Below are 16,190 nucleotides of genomic sequence, written 5' to 3' on the forward strand. Positions count from 1 at the left end.
TTGTACTCTATGCTACTTTCTCCCCACCCCCACCCTCCTCTCACTTATCTCTCCACGCTTCAGGCTCTCTCCCTGTATTCCTGATGAAGGGCTTTTGCCCGAAATGTCAATTTTACTGCTCCTCAGATGCTGCCTGACCTGCTGTGCTCTTCCAGCACCACTAATCCAGAATCTTTACTGTGGACCAAGTTGTTTAAGGTATAGGACTTTGATTAGGCCACTTGTGGAATATTGTGTGCAATTCTGGTTTTTCTCCCATAGGAAAGATGTTGTGAAATTTGAAAGGGTTCAGACAACATTTACAAGGATATTGCCAGGGTTACAGGATTTGAACTATGGGGAGACACTGAACAGGCTGGGGCAGTTTTCCCTGGAGCATCAGAGGCTGAGGGGTGACCTTATAGGTGGTTTACAAAATCATGAGGGACATGGATAAGGTAAATAGATAAGATCTTTCCCTGGGTTGGCAGAATCCAGAACGAGAGGGCATAGGTTTTAGGTGAGAGAGGGGAAATGTTTAAAAGGAACCTAAGGGGCAATTATTTCCACACATAGGGTGGTGCGGATATGGAATGAGCTGCCAGAGGAAGTGGTGGAGCCTGGTACAACTACATTTAAAAGGCATCTGGATAGGTACAGGAATAGGAAGGGTTTAAGAGGGACATAGGCCAAGTACTGTCAAACAGGACTAGATTAATTTAGGATCTTTGGTCGACATGGATGAGTTGGACCAAAGGGTCTGTTTCCATTCTGTACATCTATGATAACCACTAGATTAGGTCTGCAGCAGGTAACCAAGGCAATCAAGGGGGAAAAAGTTACTTGGCCTTATCCTCACTAATTTGCTTGTCTCAGATATGGCTGTCCATGACACAATGACAAAAGTGACCACTGCATACTCATTGTAGAGACCATGCCTTCTCTTTATCTTGAGGATACCCTCCATTGGATGGTGTGGCCGTATCACTATTTCATGGGACAGGACTCCAAACAGATCCAACAATTTAAAACTGGGCACCCATGAAGCACTGCTGGCCATCTGTAGAATTATATTCAATCACAATTCATATACTAATTTCTGGCATATTTATCATGCTACCAGCAATACATCAGATTCAAACTCTGCAGTCTTACCAAATTCAATTCTGAATGTTGATGGATATTTGAATAACAAGAGTTCTCAGCTCCACAAATATCTGAATCTTCAATGATGGGGGAGCCCAGTACATGAATGAAATACCCAAGATGCAAATATTTCCATGCACCTTCATTCGTAAGTACCCAGTGGATAATCTATCTCAGCTTCTTCTTGAAGTCTGTTGCATCACAGATGCCAGACTTCAGTCATTTTTATTCACTATGTGATATCAAAGAACATCTGGAGGCACCAGATATTGCAAAAGCTATGGGCCCTGATAACATTCTGGCAATAGTACTGAAGATTTGTGCTCTAGAATTTGCTACACCTTAGTCAAGGCAGTATTTGACCAAGTATGGTATCAAAGAGCCCTAGCAAAACTAGATTCAATGGGAATTAAGGAGTAAAACTCTCTTCTGAGAGCCAGCACAAATATCAGGAGAAAGGGCAGGGAAGTGGAACTTGGGGAAAGGCTCTGTTGGCACTCTTGGTAGCCACGAGGCTGCAATCTAACAAAAACTAATGAAAAACAAAAAGGAGATTGAAATGTGAGACAGTGTTAGCTTTGCAGACACTGACATTGATGCAAGTGATATTGAACAGGCAACAAATGGATGGCATACTTGTAAAAGTGTTGGGTTGTCTCTCCCAAGCTGCTGGAGTAGGGCTGGCAGTAGTGCCGGGTTCTGCTGTATTATCTGACGCATCTGCTGAAACTGGGGTTGGGTTCGTAGAAATTCCAGTGGGTTACCTGAAAAAGATCATTATTAGACATCTGCACAAACTGAAACAACTGTATGTTCCTCCACTGCATACAATGAATGTTCACTAACAATGTGATAGATTGCTATATTTTTAAAATTTAATTCTTAGTCATCACTTTCCATGCTATTGACATCAGAGAAGCTCACCACATTACCCTGTTACCAATACTGACTGACTGTACTCACTGCTTGGTGTAGATTGCGATGCTGGCTGTGACGGTGGTTGTGTTGTGACTCGAGGTTGTGGTTCCTCTGGAACTTCTGGCTCTGCCGGGATTCCCTAAACAAAGGGCAAAACATTTATTACACATCTCGTTTTACCTGCACCACAACTAAAAGACAAAACTACAAACCAACCTAATATTATGAAACAGCCAACGCAAAAAATGAATAAAGTTGCCCCAAAATTAACAATCAAAATTACAAAACCAAGCCACTGTTCAGAAGTCAGAATAGGTCAGTACCAAGCATCCTCCATTCTTGAACACCGGCAAGATAGACACCTCTTTTTTCAGACTTGAGTTGGTGAATCATTGGCTTAATCAGGAAGAAATAAGCATAGTTTCTTTGCCATAGCTGTACAATTGCTCGAGAGGAAATGGTAATACACAGTCAGGCCAATTTTACATGCAAGAAAAATAAACTAAGGCACATTTGCAAGCTATTGCCTCAATCTCAATTGTTTAAAAATAACATTAAATGCTGGAAACGCTCAAGTCAAGCAATATCTGTGGAGAGAAAGATAACATTCAGCTGATGACCTTTAAATGAACTTTAAAAAAAACTGGTATTAAGTCAGCAGAAACCAGGAGGAGTTAAGAAAATAGAGGCAACAAAGCTGTGATGGAGTAGACAGAACAGAAAAAATTTTCCTCATACAAGCCAATGAGAATGATTGTGGGCAAATTGGAAAAAGATATGACCAGATGAAGCATGAATGGCTATACTGCAGCTACCCGAATACAGTATGAAGGAATAAACAAAGAAAGACAAGACCAAGCAAGCAAATAAAAACAGAACAAGCCACACAGGTTATGATCAAAAATTACTGAACTCAATACATTGAGTCCAGAAGGCTGCAAACACCGAGTCAAAAGATGAGATGCTGTTCCTCAAATATGCTTTGAGCTTCATTGGAGCTGGCTAAGAACAGAAAGATTAGCATGGGAACAAAGTGCAGAATTGAAATAAAGAGCTACAGCAGTGCAGGCACATGCTTTGGAACTGAATAGGCATTCAGCAAAAGTTACTCATTCAAGCACAAGAGATGCAAAATGTCCTTTTATCATTTCTTTTCCCACCCCTGGAGCGAAACATTTACTTGTTCTTCTTTCAATCTAGCTGACTGTATTTGTTGTTCACGTTGTAGTCTCCTTGACACAGGAAAGACCAAGCCCTATCACAGGTCTGCCTGTCCTTGTCCCCTTCCACTGTTTTAAATATTATTACATTTCTATCTTTTCAGTTTTGATGAATAGTCACTGACTTGTAATGTTAAGTACGTCTTTCTACAAATTCCTCTGACCTGCTCAGTAATTCCAGGATTTTCTGCTTTTATTTAAGATTTCCAGCATCCACATTATTTTACTTTTATGTAAATGAAGGAGTTTTGCCATCGATTCTGTTTAAAACTGCAAACAATTCTGGCATATTTATTTAATCAAGGAAGGTAGAAAACAGCAAGTGAGAGTTCAGAAGAACTGCCTTTAACAGTTGAGTCCAGTTATTTAATTAAGTCCAATAGTAGGAAACCTTTAAGGACATGGTGCTATGTACAGAGTACATTAACTCAGCGTTCCTGCAGAGTCAGGACAGGCTTCAATAATCCCATTTTGTTGGCCACAACACATTATTGAGGAATCACATATATATACTTAAGATTCCAAGAAGAAAGACAACGAAATCTCAATATACTAAAGTAATCTATCAGATAATCTCACTGCTCACATCCAAATAAACTCTTGGTTGGTGACAAAATAGCATGGGATGATAGAGTTGAAGTAGTAAATTATTACCAAGGTACTCAGAGCTCTAGTGCTCTATTTTGAAATCAACATACAATTTTTCCCACAGTCGCAATAAGGGAACATAAATAACCATCAGAAAATTGTGTGCAAATTGGCAAAATTAAACACTGACTGGATGACTGCTTTGTGAAACAGCTTCACACTGTCCACAAGAATAGCCCTGACCATTTCAATAAGCCACCTTGCTTTCATGCCAACATTTCTGCCGTGGGCCTGTTACAATGTTCCAATAAAGTGCAATGCAAGCTTAAAGAAATTCAATTAATTTCCTATTTAGGCATTTTACAGCCATGAGGTCTCAAGATTGAATTCAGCAACTTCAGAAACTGACCACGTCTGTTGTTTATTTTTCTTACATTGTTTTTCCCCTCCCACCAAACCTTGTCTTGTTTACTGACCCTCCACCGAGTAGAGAGAACCCGGTCTGTCCCATTCACATCTTAATTTATAGCATTTTACATCTTTTTCACTTTCCCCATCATTAACGACACCTTTATCTTTTGCACTCAGCTTCTACGCCATCTATTCCCTTCATTCCTCCTTCGTTTGCCAGGCATGTGTAAAACGTTTTCCAATTTCTTTCGGGTCTGAACTCAATATATTGACTGTTTCTCTCTGCACAGATGCTGCGAGATGTGTTTCGCTTCTCCAGCACTGTGCTTGTAAAACATTATGCCACTCTGCTCCAATGTTTAGGTAGCAGGTAGGTTATTACTTCTGGTCGCCACCAAATCAGCACACCGCAGACTTCAACGTTTGATAGTTTCCACAACATTTTTCAGTAGAAGTGTCTTTCAGTGACCAGCATACTTAAGACTGATCTCATGGTACATTAAACAAAGACACTGCCTGGCATAATGCTAAGCCAAGTCGTCCAGAAGATCCCAGGATCTAGCTGATCTTAGTAAGTAGAGTGCTTGTTTTGTACCTCATTACATTAAAATTCCAGAATGGATATAACTTTAAACACTACTGAAGGCAAAGCTCCTTCTTTAAAATAAAAATAACGTGGATGCCGCAAATCTGAAATAAAAACATACATTCCTTGAATTATTGACTATGTTGAGGGCATTTGTGGAAAGCAACAGCTAATTTTTCAGGTCAATGACAATCTTACTGGTCATCTTCAATTTTCTCTCATGCAATGTGGTACAAAATAATAACACCCTCTACACCAAAAATAAATATTTCAATATCTTAAAACGTTTCAATCTCCACCTTTAACTCACCGTCAGAAGATATTCCACAGCTCTGTCAGGGTTATTATAGCTTGCCCGCAGTGCTGCAAGAACCTGCTCCCGTTCATAGCCCATTGACATGATTTCTGCCACCAAATTTTCATAGGCTTGCCCTGTTACTGGAGTAAATGTGCATAAGTGAACCTACGCCAGTCCAAATTCATTGACAGATCACAAAGTTTCAACAAATTATAATAGAGTATTTCTTACTTTTTAAAATCAAACATTGAAAATTCCAGGTGGTCTTTGACAAGTGAATTTTGCAGACAGTTTAGGAGAGATAGCAATTCTGTGAGCAAACACTAGAATTTTACCCAGTTATACTATAGACAAAACATGTACATATATTCTTTTTATGTAGCCTGTCCAGATTACACAATGGAATAAGTGAAACCAGAATGTGATAGCTCTTCGGTATGTTTGTTCTGCAGAAAAAAGGATTTCTTTCTTGCATGCAATGCATGGAACTTACCTGCAGAAATTTAAAGGAAAGTAAATGTAAATTCAAAGAAAAGAAAATGTCCTTCTTTACAAAGGAGGACATGAATAACGTTCCAAAAATGTTGGGGAGCAAAGGGTCTAGAGGGAGGAATGGAAATAAATCAGTTTTAGTCGGGAAATAGTGTTGGAGAAATGGATGGAATAAGTGACAATAAATCCCCAAGGTCTTGTGGTTTCCATCAGAGTACTTAAGGAAGTAGCCCTAGCAATTGTAGATGTGTTGGTCATCTTTTAAGATTCTGTAAACTCCAGAACAGTTCCTATGGGGTAGTGGCTAATGTAAAAGCTCTATTTAAAAAAGGTCAAGAGAAAGCAGGGAATTATAGACCAGTTAGCCTCACGTTGGTATGCAAAAAAATGATGGACAAACCTTTATAAAATATTTATTAACAGAACATATCCCTAGTTAAGACATCTAGAACCAGGGATTCACAGTCTCAGGTATGGACAGGCCACTTAGAACTGAGATGAGGAAAAATGTCTTCATTCAAAAGGCAGTGATCCAGTGGATCAGAACACTGTGGAGGCCAAGTCACTGAATATGTTGAAGGAAGAGGTAGATTCTTTTTTAATTTTAAATGCATATTAAATAGGGAGAAAGCAGGAATATGGCACTGAAATAGAAAATCAACCATGAGCATACTGAATGGCAGAGCAGGCTTAAAGGGATTACTCCAGCTCCTAGTTTGATTATATGCAAAAAAAAATTATAGAATACCTTTCCTTCGTCAACATAACAAGTTAAGCGCCAGTGTAAGCATTACATTTTCTTTCTCATATTATTCCAGTGTCTGATGTGTACAAAAAGGAGAAGAATTCAAATTTATGTAACATATTAACAGTACAGCAAGACAGTGAAATTAATTAATATATTCATTGCCCAATATTTCAGCAGTAACAAATCCTTAATCAGCATACCTAATGTAGATGAGGCTGTTTCCACCAAATTCAAGTCAATTTCTTCAGCCACAGATCTGGAACAACAGGTTAAAATTTACAGTTACATTTAAGTCATCATTCTGCCACCTTAACATAGCAATCAAATTATTGCATGGTTCTAATATAATTAATCAAGATTCTACAATGTAGAGATTCTCATGAACACATTGCATCAGTTCAGACTGCACTGTCTTGAAGACGTGTAAATATTTCAACACAAAACTTGAAACTTAAGTGACAAAGGACACGGAGATTAGTGTAGTAACAAATTGTATTGTTGGCATCAAACATTGAAGGAAAGTTCATTATAGCTTGCTAGTTAAGAGGCTGTTCAAAGCTTCTATAAACATGTATTCAACACTGGAAATGATTGCTCAGTAAATTATCAATTTACTGTCAATTATAGCACAACTTGCAAAATTACATAAGCAATAAAATGCAAATCTACTTGGGATAATCACATTCTCCGTCAATTAAAATTCAATTTTAACAAACAGTTTGACTGATTTTATTTGTTCTTTGCACCATACACCATTCAAGGCAGGATAAGCAGGTTGCTTTTTCCTCAGCTTCCACGTAACCTTGTTCTTAAATCGGACATCCAGAAGGTACATAGAAAGACAATAAATGCTCGCAAGTTCAGTCAAATACTTCTATTTATCATCAGGGCTGGATTGTGGCTCTATTACTGGGACAATACAGAGCATCAACACACTGCTTTAATCAAAAACTTTTGTTAAATTCCTGAAACACCCGCAGGCTTATTAACTATCTAAATGCATTCTATTTTCTCAGGAGTACAATTGCATCATCATTCCACGATAAACTAGACCACAAGAACATCTGGAAATTAAGAATGTGCTTAAAATCTCACTACAAGGGTACAAAGTATTAGAAGTCCCGATATCTTTTCCAACAGAATGCTAATATAGACTCATTTTCACAACACTGCATATACTGAGTTCCCAAGCTCAATCATGTCATGCTGTGATAAGCACAGCATGTAAGAAAAACAGGAAGGTGGGTGGGTGGGGGGGGGTGTACAAGGGGAGAGAGATTTAGCTGTTGCCCAGAAGGATTTTGGAGCGCTACACTTTCAACAAAAGGTCAAATTGAAAAAAAAAGTCTCTGCAGACATAACTTGACAAATTCACATTTTGCAAGTCTTCAATCTGAATAATCAACTGCTGTATTTCTGCACATCCTGAAATTTCAATGCAACTATAAGCAGTTCCAGATATCTGGAATCAAAAGTTTACAGCAGCTCAAGACCAAAATAGATTTTCATTAGCCTGATTGGATCTTTTGAAAAATCAGATGCATCAGTGGAAAATTAAGCCATTTCTTCTTCTTTCTTCCATTTGCTTAGTTCATGCAGGTAGGAATTAAGTCTCGAAAGTAAATTTAAAACCTTCAACCATAACTGAGAAAGGACTTCCTAAAAATTAAATGAGATACCCCAACAGGACATCCCCCAGGTACTGGTGATTTCTTCCCTAACTTCAGCCCAAATCATATGCATTAATATCCAGCACTTTTCCTACCCAACTTTATTGTACCTTGGGTTAAGTGCTTCAGAAACGGCACTGGTTTCTTCCGTTGTTTCTTCTTCCTTTGGCTTTTCCTCCGTAACTGGACTAGAAGAATCAGACGTTGGAACAATAGCTGGAGGCGAGGCAGGGACAACAGAAGTGGCACCTGAGGTTGGAGTAGGGTTAGAGTTGGGAGGTTGACTTGAAGATGAAATTGAATCTGCAATTAAGCTTGGAACTGCAGTTGAAGCTGGAACCGTGGCTGAAGTTGTAGTTGAGGTGGACACAGCTGAAGCGGTACTCGCTGATGCAGGCACTGGAACAGGTTGTGTTGTTGGCTGTGCAGGCACAGGAGCTGCTTTAGGCTGTTTTCAAAGAAGAAAAAGTTAAGCACTAATGTGGAGTGAGGTCAGCTGCACTGAATAATAGTAAAACAAACAAGAGTGCTGAGTACCTCAGCACATCCAACCAAGTCAACAACTTTATGTCAGTCTCAAATAGAAATCAAACAGGCTTCTTTGAGAGTCCATATTGACAGCTCTTCTTCCTGAACTATGCAAGGACACCTTCCAGTAGATCCCAAAGAGGGTTATGGGTTAGTCCATCCCAAACTGTAGAAGGGTCAAAGCAAAGTTGGTTTTCTCATTTTTTCAGGACTAGGATTGGTTTCAATCAAATAACATTTGCTTCATAACTGCCTGACTACAACTTCCATTTAATTGCATACATGATGACAGTCACATGAATAGCTCCAGTCCTAATATTTAATTTTTAGAGAGAGCAACCTGTTTGAATTTTTAAATATTGGAGAAAACCTCATGCTGACTTTGAAATAGCACCAAAAAGGTTTGGGAGCAATTCACCTGCCTTTTCAACAATAAAAGGAAAGAGGCCATAGATGGCAAGAGAAGAAACAAAAAAAGGGAAAACCTTATTGCCCTAAAAAAAAAGGAAGAAGGAGACAGACACACAATGCTGTTTTTGCATTGATTACTGTATTTCAGCAAATAATTATGAGATGATGACTAAGGTAAGTTCTGTTGCTTTAATCTTTCCTCAGAAACCATTGTTGAGGCCAAAGAAAAATAAGCAGCTATTTTTAGAATTTACAAAACCTCCATTTGAGGCAACAAGTAACAGGCCACACTTTATAAATTATTGAATCTTGCAGTCTCAAAATTGAAGTTACATCCAGCATATATAAAACAAAAATCACTGAAAACTGTCAGCAAGAAGTCTCTGAAACCCTAAACATGGGCATAAGGGGGAAAAAAAAGACATTCCATGTAAACGTTCTGTTTGTCCAGACAACACTGGGGCTCTGAAGTATGTGTTGTTATTTTAGTCCCGGGTTTGAAGGCCTTTATTTTTAACAAAATGGTGATTATCACAAACGAGGAGATTCCAACTCCCAAACACAGACACATGGTTTCTTTGAGATGTGCTTAATATGGAGAGATCAGTGCTCATGGCACAGCTCTCAACCTGCAGTTTGCATAAAGAATTGACTTAAAAAAGAACTAAGACCCATCTAATGGGAACTGGTGACTTCTTATGACACTTCCCCCAATATAAAAGCCATTGAATTCAGTTGCAATTTATCAATTATCGATATAATTTGTCCTAAATCCATAATGAAATGTGAATTCAGTTGATCTGAATGGCTGCTTCCAAGAAATCAAGTGATACCAATGAAGATGATCAATTTCTTTTGGGGAGGGGTAAAGAAAAGCAGAATTGAATGTGCCAATAAAACTCTTCTTCTATGTGCTTTACTTCTTTCCTTGGTTCCATCACACTAAGCAGTAACTTTGCAAAGACTGAAAGCCTGCCAAAACAGTTCTTCAACTGAGTGTCAGGAAGAATGTTTGAAATGACTCACAATCATAACATTGTTTAACACAATTTTAAAGTTGAAATGTTGAGCACTCTCCACTCCAGTATAGCAAAACCAATCAGGAATAGGAAGTGATAGCTGCAGAGCATTTTCCAAACCAATGTTCAAGAGGAATTATCAGTAAAAGCTGAAGTCACCATCCATATGCCTAGACATAAATGAACAGTTGCACAGCAGCATTCAGTTCACAGCTCAAGACTCAAGTCCTCCTGACTATTCCTAAGACGTCCATTCTTTTTCAAAGGAGAGTCAAAAAAGGACACTAATGAACCAGATGGATTTTTTCCTCTGATAATCAACAAGGATTTCATGGTCATCATTAAATTTGTAATTCCATATTTTTGTTGTCTGCAAATTTCACCCTCTGCCATGGCAGGATTTGAATCCAGGTCCTCAGAACACTACCTGAGTGTCTGGATTAATACCATTAGGCCCCCTATATATGGTTAGATTCTCTCCTGTTGGAGATTATCATTATCTGGCATTTTTGTGGCACAGATGTGTTTTGAAAGCTTGTCAACCTAATTCAAGATATTAGAATAACCTCAGTGCATTTGGACACAATGCTTAAGTATCTGAGTTGTTGCAACTATTAGCAAACATCCGTACTTCTGACCTTATAAGGGAGGAAAGATAATGAAGCAGCTGAAGATGACTGGACATTGGACACTATCCCGAGGACCTCCAACAGAGATGTCCAGAGATGAGATGACTGCCCTCCAAGAATCACAACCATCTTGCCTTGTGCCAGAAATGCAAGATAGCTGTCTGCTTAATTCCTATTGACTCCAGTTTTGTTTGGATGCCTAGGTACCACAGTTGGTCAAATGCAGACTTGATGTTAAGGGTAGTTACATCTAAATCCCCACTCCTTATTCCAGAATGTATTTTCCATATTCTCCTTTACCATCATAAAAAGTGGATGTGATGCTCCCCACTCCCCATATTCAGGGTTCTGACCAACCTTTCAGGCATGGAAAACCAACATTCACTCCCAGTCTCCCTCTCACCTTGGATACCCATTTTTGTCTTATTAGTCATCTGTACTTGGTACCTTTTGCACTTAAGATGTGGCATTGCAGGAGAAGTAGGAAAGAGTATTGCCAGCTTTGAAAATATACGCACAACCTTAAACAAACGATGGCTCTCTCTTCAAATTAACTCTCGAGAGGCTGAACCAAGGTGCAGTGCTTAACAGAGAGCACAATTCCACTCTAATTCAAAAAACCTTAGTCCATACCTTAATTGTCTGAAACTTAATGTCTTCCTTGCACTACCTACAAACTCTACTGTTTCTATCATCCACAAGCAATTCATTCTGAATTCCATCTATATGCTCATGGACAAGGTTTCGAAAAGGATTTTAAAAAAAAAATCCCTTGTTCAACCCTTTAAGTTCCACCCTATCATACATAATCTCAGCTTCTGTGATCATCCTCTGCCTGTTTCTCGCCATTGAAAACAGTTCCTCAATAGCCCCACACACATTAGGATCCCTTCGTTCTGCCTTATCAACAGTTTTATCAGCTTGTCCTCTTTGCACACACCACCCAACTGAATAGAGATGGCTTTTATAGGTGAGGAAGTTGGTAGGAAATAAAGTCACTAGTTCATCGTCACATTCGCTTCCCCTAAAATAGAAATAGGTCCACCATACATTTAAAACATAAAGAAATCATGATTATACATGCTCCATCATTTAGATCCTACCTCAGTCACTTACCTTGGTTACCATAACTACTACAAAGTTCTTCTCATCAATTTTGTAATCTTTAAGCTGCGTGTCATCATTGAGGATTTTTCCTGGAACAAAAACATTTATGGATACACATGACAGAGTCAAGGAAGACAATTCCCCTTTTGAAAGCTTCTCGGTTAGATATAACCGCCTAACTATGAAGAGTCACATTCAAAGTGTATGCCTACACGTGCACAGCTAAAGTAAAATAGGACCAACAGTGGTAGGTCTGAGGTAGATCACACATTAACCTAGTGATTATGTTGGTGGATGTGCAATGGAGAGTGCTAAGTTTTTTGGCTATTTTGGCATTTTTGTTTTTGGAGAACAACCAAATGTAGAGTGACAGAAAGGGGTGGGGTGGTGAAGATAGAGGGGTTGAGGTGGGAGAAGAGAGAGGTTCAGAATATGCAAATGTGTGAAGGATTAGACTCAGGATCCACAGGTTCTCCTTGCATCCCTACACCCTCTCTCCCTCCTTGCCTCCTTCTCTTGCACCCTCATTCAGTCCTCCAGCTCTTTCTCATAGCCCCACAGAATTCCTCAGGACCCAACGGGTTCACAGGCTTGCCCCACCAATAGACGGGTTGTCCTTCAAGAGGCTGGCACTTCCACAGGAAGGAGAGGGTCTTGTCTTCCCCCAACTTGAATCCTCTTGCTCCTCTCCACCCCTGTACTTTGCTGTATCAAGCCATCCCATGTTCCCAGCAAATTGACCACCTCCACTCTGTACAGCACATTGGACTAAATGAAACTACTGAATTAGGCTATGCTGAAAGAGCAACAAATGCCAAGAGAAATGGCCTCTGATTAGACAAGCATCACCTTGTAGAATCATCCAGCTGTATTTCCTGGACTCAGAACCCCAATGGCAGGTAGTTAGGAATCATTTTCTTGTCAGATAAACATGAATTATAGAAAAGCCCTGGGCAGCTAAGCCAGGAAGGCAATCCTATGCATTACACCTTGAAAATGATACACTATTAGCCTTGGAGAGATCATATCAGATTTATAAGAATGATACCTGGACTCCATGGATTAAATTGGTAGACTTTTAAATCTTATTAAATGCAGCACAGGAATTTAAGTAATCAAGGGGAAATTTGATTGAAGCTTTAAAGATATTAAGGGCAACAGTTAGAAAAAAAACTAAAAAAAACTAAGTAGAAAAATTAGAGCCTGATCTTTCAGGAACGAAATCAGGAAACATTTCTACATGAGAAAGTCAGCAGAAATTTTGAGCTCTTCCACAAATGGTGATCAACTGTAAATTTTAAAACTGGGATTGGTAGACTTTTTTAAAATTGCAGATATTGAGAAATAGGCAATGGAATAGGAGGCAAATGTTAGTGCAGTGAGTAGGTCACAGATCAGCTATGATCTTATTGAATGGGAGGACCAAGTTCTAGAGGCTAAATAGCCTTTGCCTTTTTCCACAATCTTAATTTGACCTTCCTATATGAATGTGTCCTGTGAGTACCTGAAAAGATCAAGTCTTTAAGCTTAAAATGCCTTGAAAAACTAATTAAGTTGCATCTTACCTGCATAGATTAGCTTTTGCCCAGCAGCTGGAAAAGCATCACTTCCTTTTTCTGCTTCAATCTTTTCCTTCAACGCCTTTACCTGAAGAATAAACAACAGAAGTTAGTGTATGGCTAGGAGAAAGTCCCCGATGAAAGGCTTATGCCCGAAATGTCAATCCTCCTGCTCCTTGGACGCTGCTTGACCTGCTGTACTTTTCCAGCACCACACTGACACAGAAGTTAGCATGCTCCCCACAATCAAAATATCATTTTTGTAGAGTCATAGAGCTGTACAACATGAAAACAGACCCTTCCGTTCAACTCGTCCAGACTAAGCAGATATCCTAAATTAATCGAGTCCCTTTTAAGCACTTGGCCCATATCCCTCCAAACCCTTCCTATTCACATAGAACAATACAGCACAGAACAGGCCCTTCGGCCCACGATGTTGTGCCGAACATTTGTCCTAGCTTAAGCACCGATCCATGTACCTATCCAATTGCCGCTTAAAGGTTACCAAAGATTCTGACTCTACCACTCCCACAGGCAGCGCATTCCATGCCCCCACCAATCTCTGGGTAAAGAACCCACCCCTGACATCCCCCCATACCTTCCACCCTTCACCTTAAATTTATGTCCCCTTGTAACACTCTGTTGTACCCAGGGAAAAAGTTTCTGACTGTCTACTCTATCTATTCCCCGATCATCTTATACACCTCTATCAAGTCACCCCTCATCCTTCACCGTTCCAATGAGAAAAGGCCTAGCACTCTCAACCTATCCTCGTACGACCTATTCTCTATTCCAGGCAACATCCTGGTAAATCTTCTCTGCACCCTCTCCAAAGCTTCCACATCTTTCCTAAAGTGAGATGACCAGAACTGCACACAGTACTCCAACTGTGGCCTAACCAAAGTCCTGTACAGTTGCAACATCACTTCACGACTCTTGAATTCAATCCCTCTGCTAATGAATGCTAATACACCATAGGCCTTCTTACAAGCTCTATCCACCTGAGTGGCAACTTTCAAAGAGCTATGAACATAGAAACCCCAAGATCCCTCTGCTCCTCCACCTTACTAAGAACCCTACCGTTAACCCTGTATTCCGCATTCTTATTTGTCCTTCCAAATGGACTTCCTCACACTTGACAGGGTTGAACTCCATCTGCCACTCCTCAGCCCAGCTCTGCATCATATCTAAGTCTCTTTGCAGCCGACAACAGCCCTCCTCACTATCCACAACTCCACCAATCTTCGTATCATCTGCAAATTTACTGACCCACCCTTCAACTCCCTCTTTCAAGTCATTAATAAAAATTACAAACAGCAGAGGACCCAGAACTGATCCCTGCGGAACTCCACTTGTAAATGGGCTCCAGGCTGAATATTTACTATCTACCACTACTCTCTGCCTTCGACCGGTTAGCCAGTTTTCTATCCAACTGGCCAAATTTCCCTCTAGCCTATGCCTCCTGACTTTCCGCATAAGCCTACATGGGGAACCTTATCAAATGCCTTACTAAAATCTATGTACACTACATCCACTGCTCTACCCTCATCCACATGCTTGGTCACCTCCTCAAAGAATTCAATCAGACTTGTAGGGCAAGACCTACCCTTCACAAATCCGTGCTGGCTGTCCCTAATCAAGCAGCGTCTTTCAGACACTCATAAATCCTATTCCTCAGTACCCTTTCCATTACTTTGCCTACCAACGAAGTAAGACTAACTGGCCTGTAATTCCCAGGGTTATCCCTATTCCCTTTTTTTGAACAGGGGCACAATATTCGCCACCCTCCAGTCCACTGGTACCACCCCCGTTGACAGTGAAGACAAAAAGATCATTGCCAACGGCTCTGCAATTTCTTATCTTGCTTCCCGTTCCCATCCAATGCCTTTTAAATGCTGTAATTGTACCAGCCTTCACCGCTTCCTCTGGCAGATAATTCCATATATGCACCACCTTCTGCATGATAGAGTTGCATGAAAGAGTCCGAGGAGATAGGAGATGCGCTAAATGAATACTTCCAGTATTTACACTGGAAAAAGTGAGTGTTGATGAGAATACTGAGATACAGGCCACTAGACTAAACTGGATTGAGGTTCACAAGGAGATATTAGCAACTCCGGAAAGTGAGTCACCCGAGCTGGATGGGATTTATCCGTGGAATCTCTGGGAAGCCAGGGAGAAGATTGCCGAGCCTTTGGCTTTGATCTTTATGTCACCATTGTCTACAGGAATAGTGCCAGAAGAGAGGAGGATAGCAAATATTGTCCCCTTGTTCAAGAAGGGGAGTAGAGACAACCCTGGTAATTATAGAGCAGTGAGTCTTACTTTGGTTGTGGGTAAAGTGTTGGAAAGGTTTATAAGAGATAGGATTTATAATCTTCTAGAAAGGAATAAGTTGAGTAGGGATGGTCAACACAGTTTTGTGAAGGGTAGGTAGTGTCCCACAAACTTTATTGAGTTCTTTGAAAAGGTGACTAAACAGGTGGATGAGGGGAAAGTGGTTGACGTGGTGTATATGGATTTCAGTAAGGCATTTGTTAAGGTTCCCCACGATAGGCTATTTGCACAAATTACGGAGGCATGGGATTGAGGGTGATTTAGCAGTTTGGATCAGAAACTACTTAGCTGAAAGACGACAGAAGGTGGTGGTTGATGGGAAACGTTAATCCTGGAGTTCAGTTACTAGTGGTGTACTGCAAAGATCTGTTTTAGGGCCACTGCTGCTTGTCATTTTTATAACTTGCAGATGACATTAAGGTCAGTGGAGTTGTGGACAGTGCCGAAAGATGTTGCAGGTTACAGAGGGACATAGATAAGCTGCAGAGCTGGCTGAGAGGTGACAAATGAAGTTTAATGTGGAAAAATGTGAGGTGATTCACTT

The 16,190-nt window shown here is 40.1% G+C and overlaps 1 protein-coding gene across 3 annotated transcripts in view; it reads right to left on the reverse strand.

Moving 5' to 3' along the window:
- LOC122565130 (UV excision repair protein RAD23 homolog B-like) overlaps window positions 1-16,190 on the reverse strand; it is an 80,096-nt gene that overhangs the window by 19,760 nt on the left and 44,146 nt on the right. For 2 of the 3 annotated variants that reach the window (XM_043720782.1, XM_043720780.1), the window contains exons 2-8: window positions 13,316-13,397; window positions 11,760-11,839; window positions 8,167-8,504; window positions 6,587-6,642; window positions 5,159-5,286; window positions 2,089-2,182; window positions 1,762-1,889 (exon numbers count right to left, since the gene is read on the reverse strand). In XM_043720782.1, coding sequence (XP_043576717.1) covers window positions 1,762-1,889; window positions 2,089-2,182; window positions 5,159-5,286; window positions 6,587-6,642; window positions 8,167-8,504; window positions 11,760-11,839; window positions 13,316-13,397 — 906 coding nt within the window. The remainder of the gene's footprint in view (window positions 1-1,761; window positions 1,890-2,088; window positions 2,183-5,158; window positions 5,287-6,586; window positions 6,643-8,166; window positions 8,505-11,759; window positions 11,840-13,315; window positions 13,398-16,190) is intronic. The other variant, XM_043720781.1, reaches the window with a different exon arrangement.

Source organism: Chiloscyllium plagiosum, chromosome 31 (assembly GCF_004010195.1).
Source record: "Chiloscyllium plagiosum isolate BGI_BamShark_2017 chromosome 31, ASM401019v2, whole genome shotgun sequence".
Lineage (NCBI taxonomy): Eukaryota > Metazoa > Chordata > Chondrichthyes > Orectolobiformes > Hemiscylliidae > Chiloscyllium > Chiloscyllium plagiosum.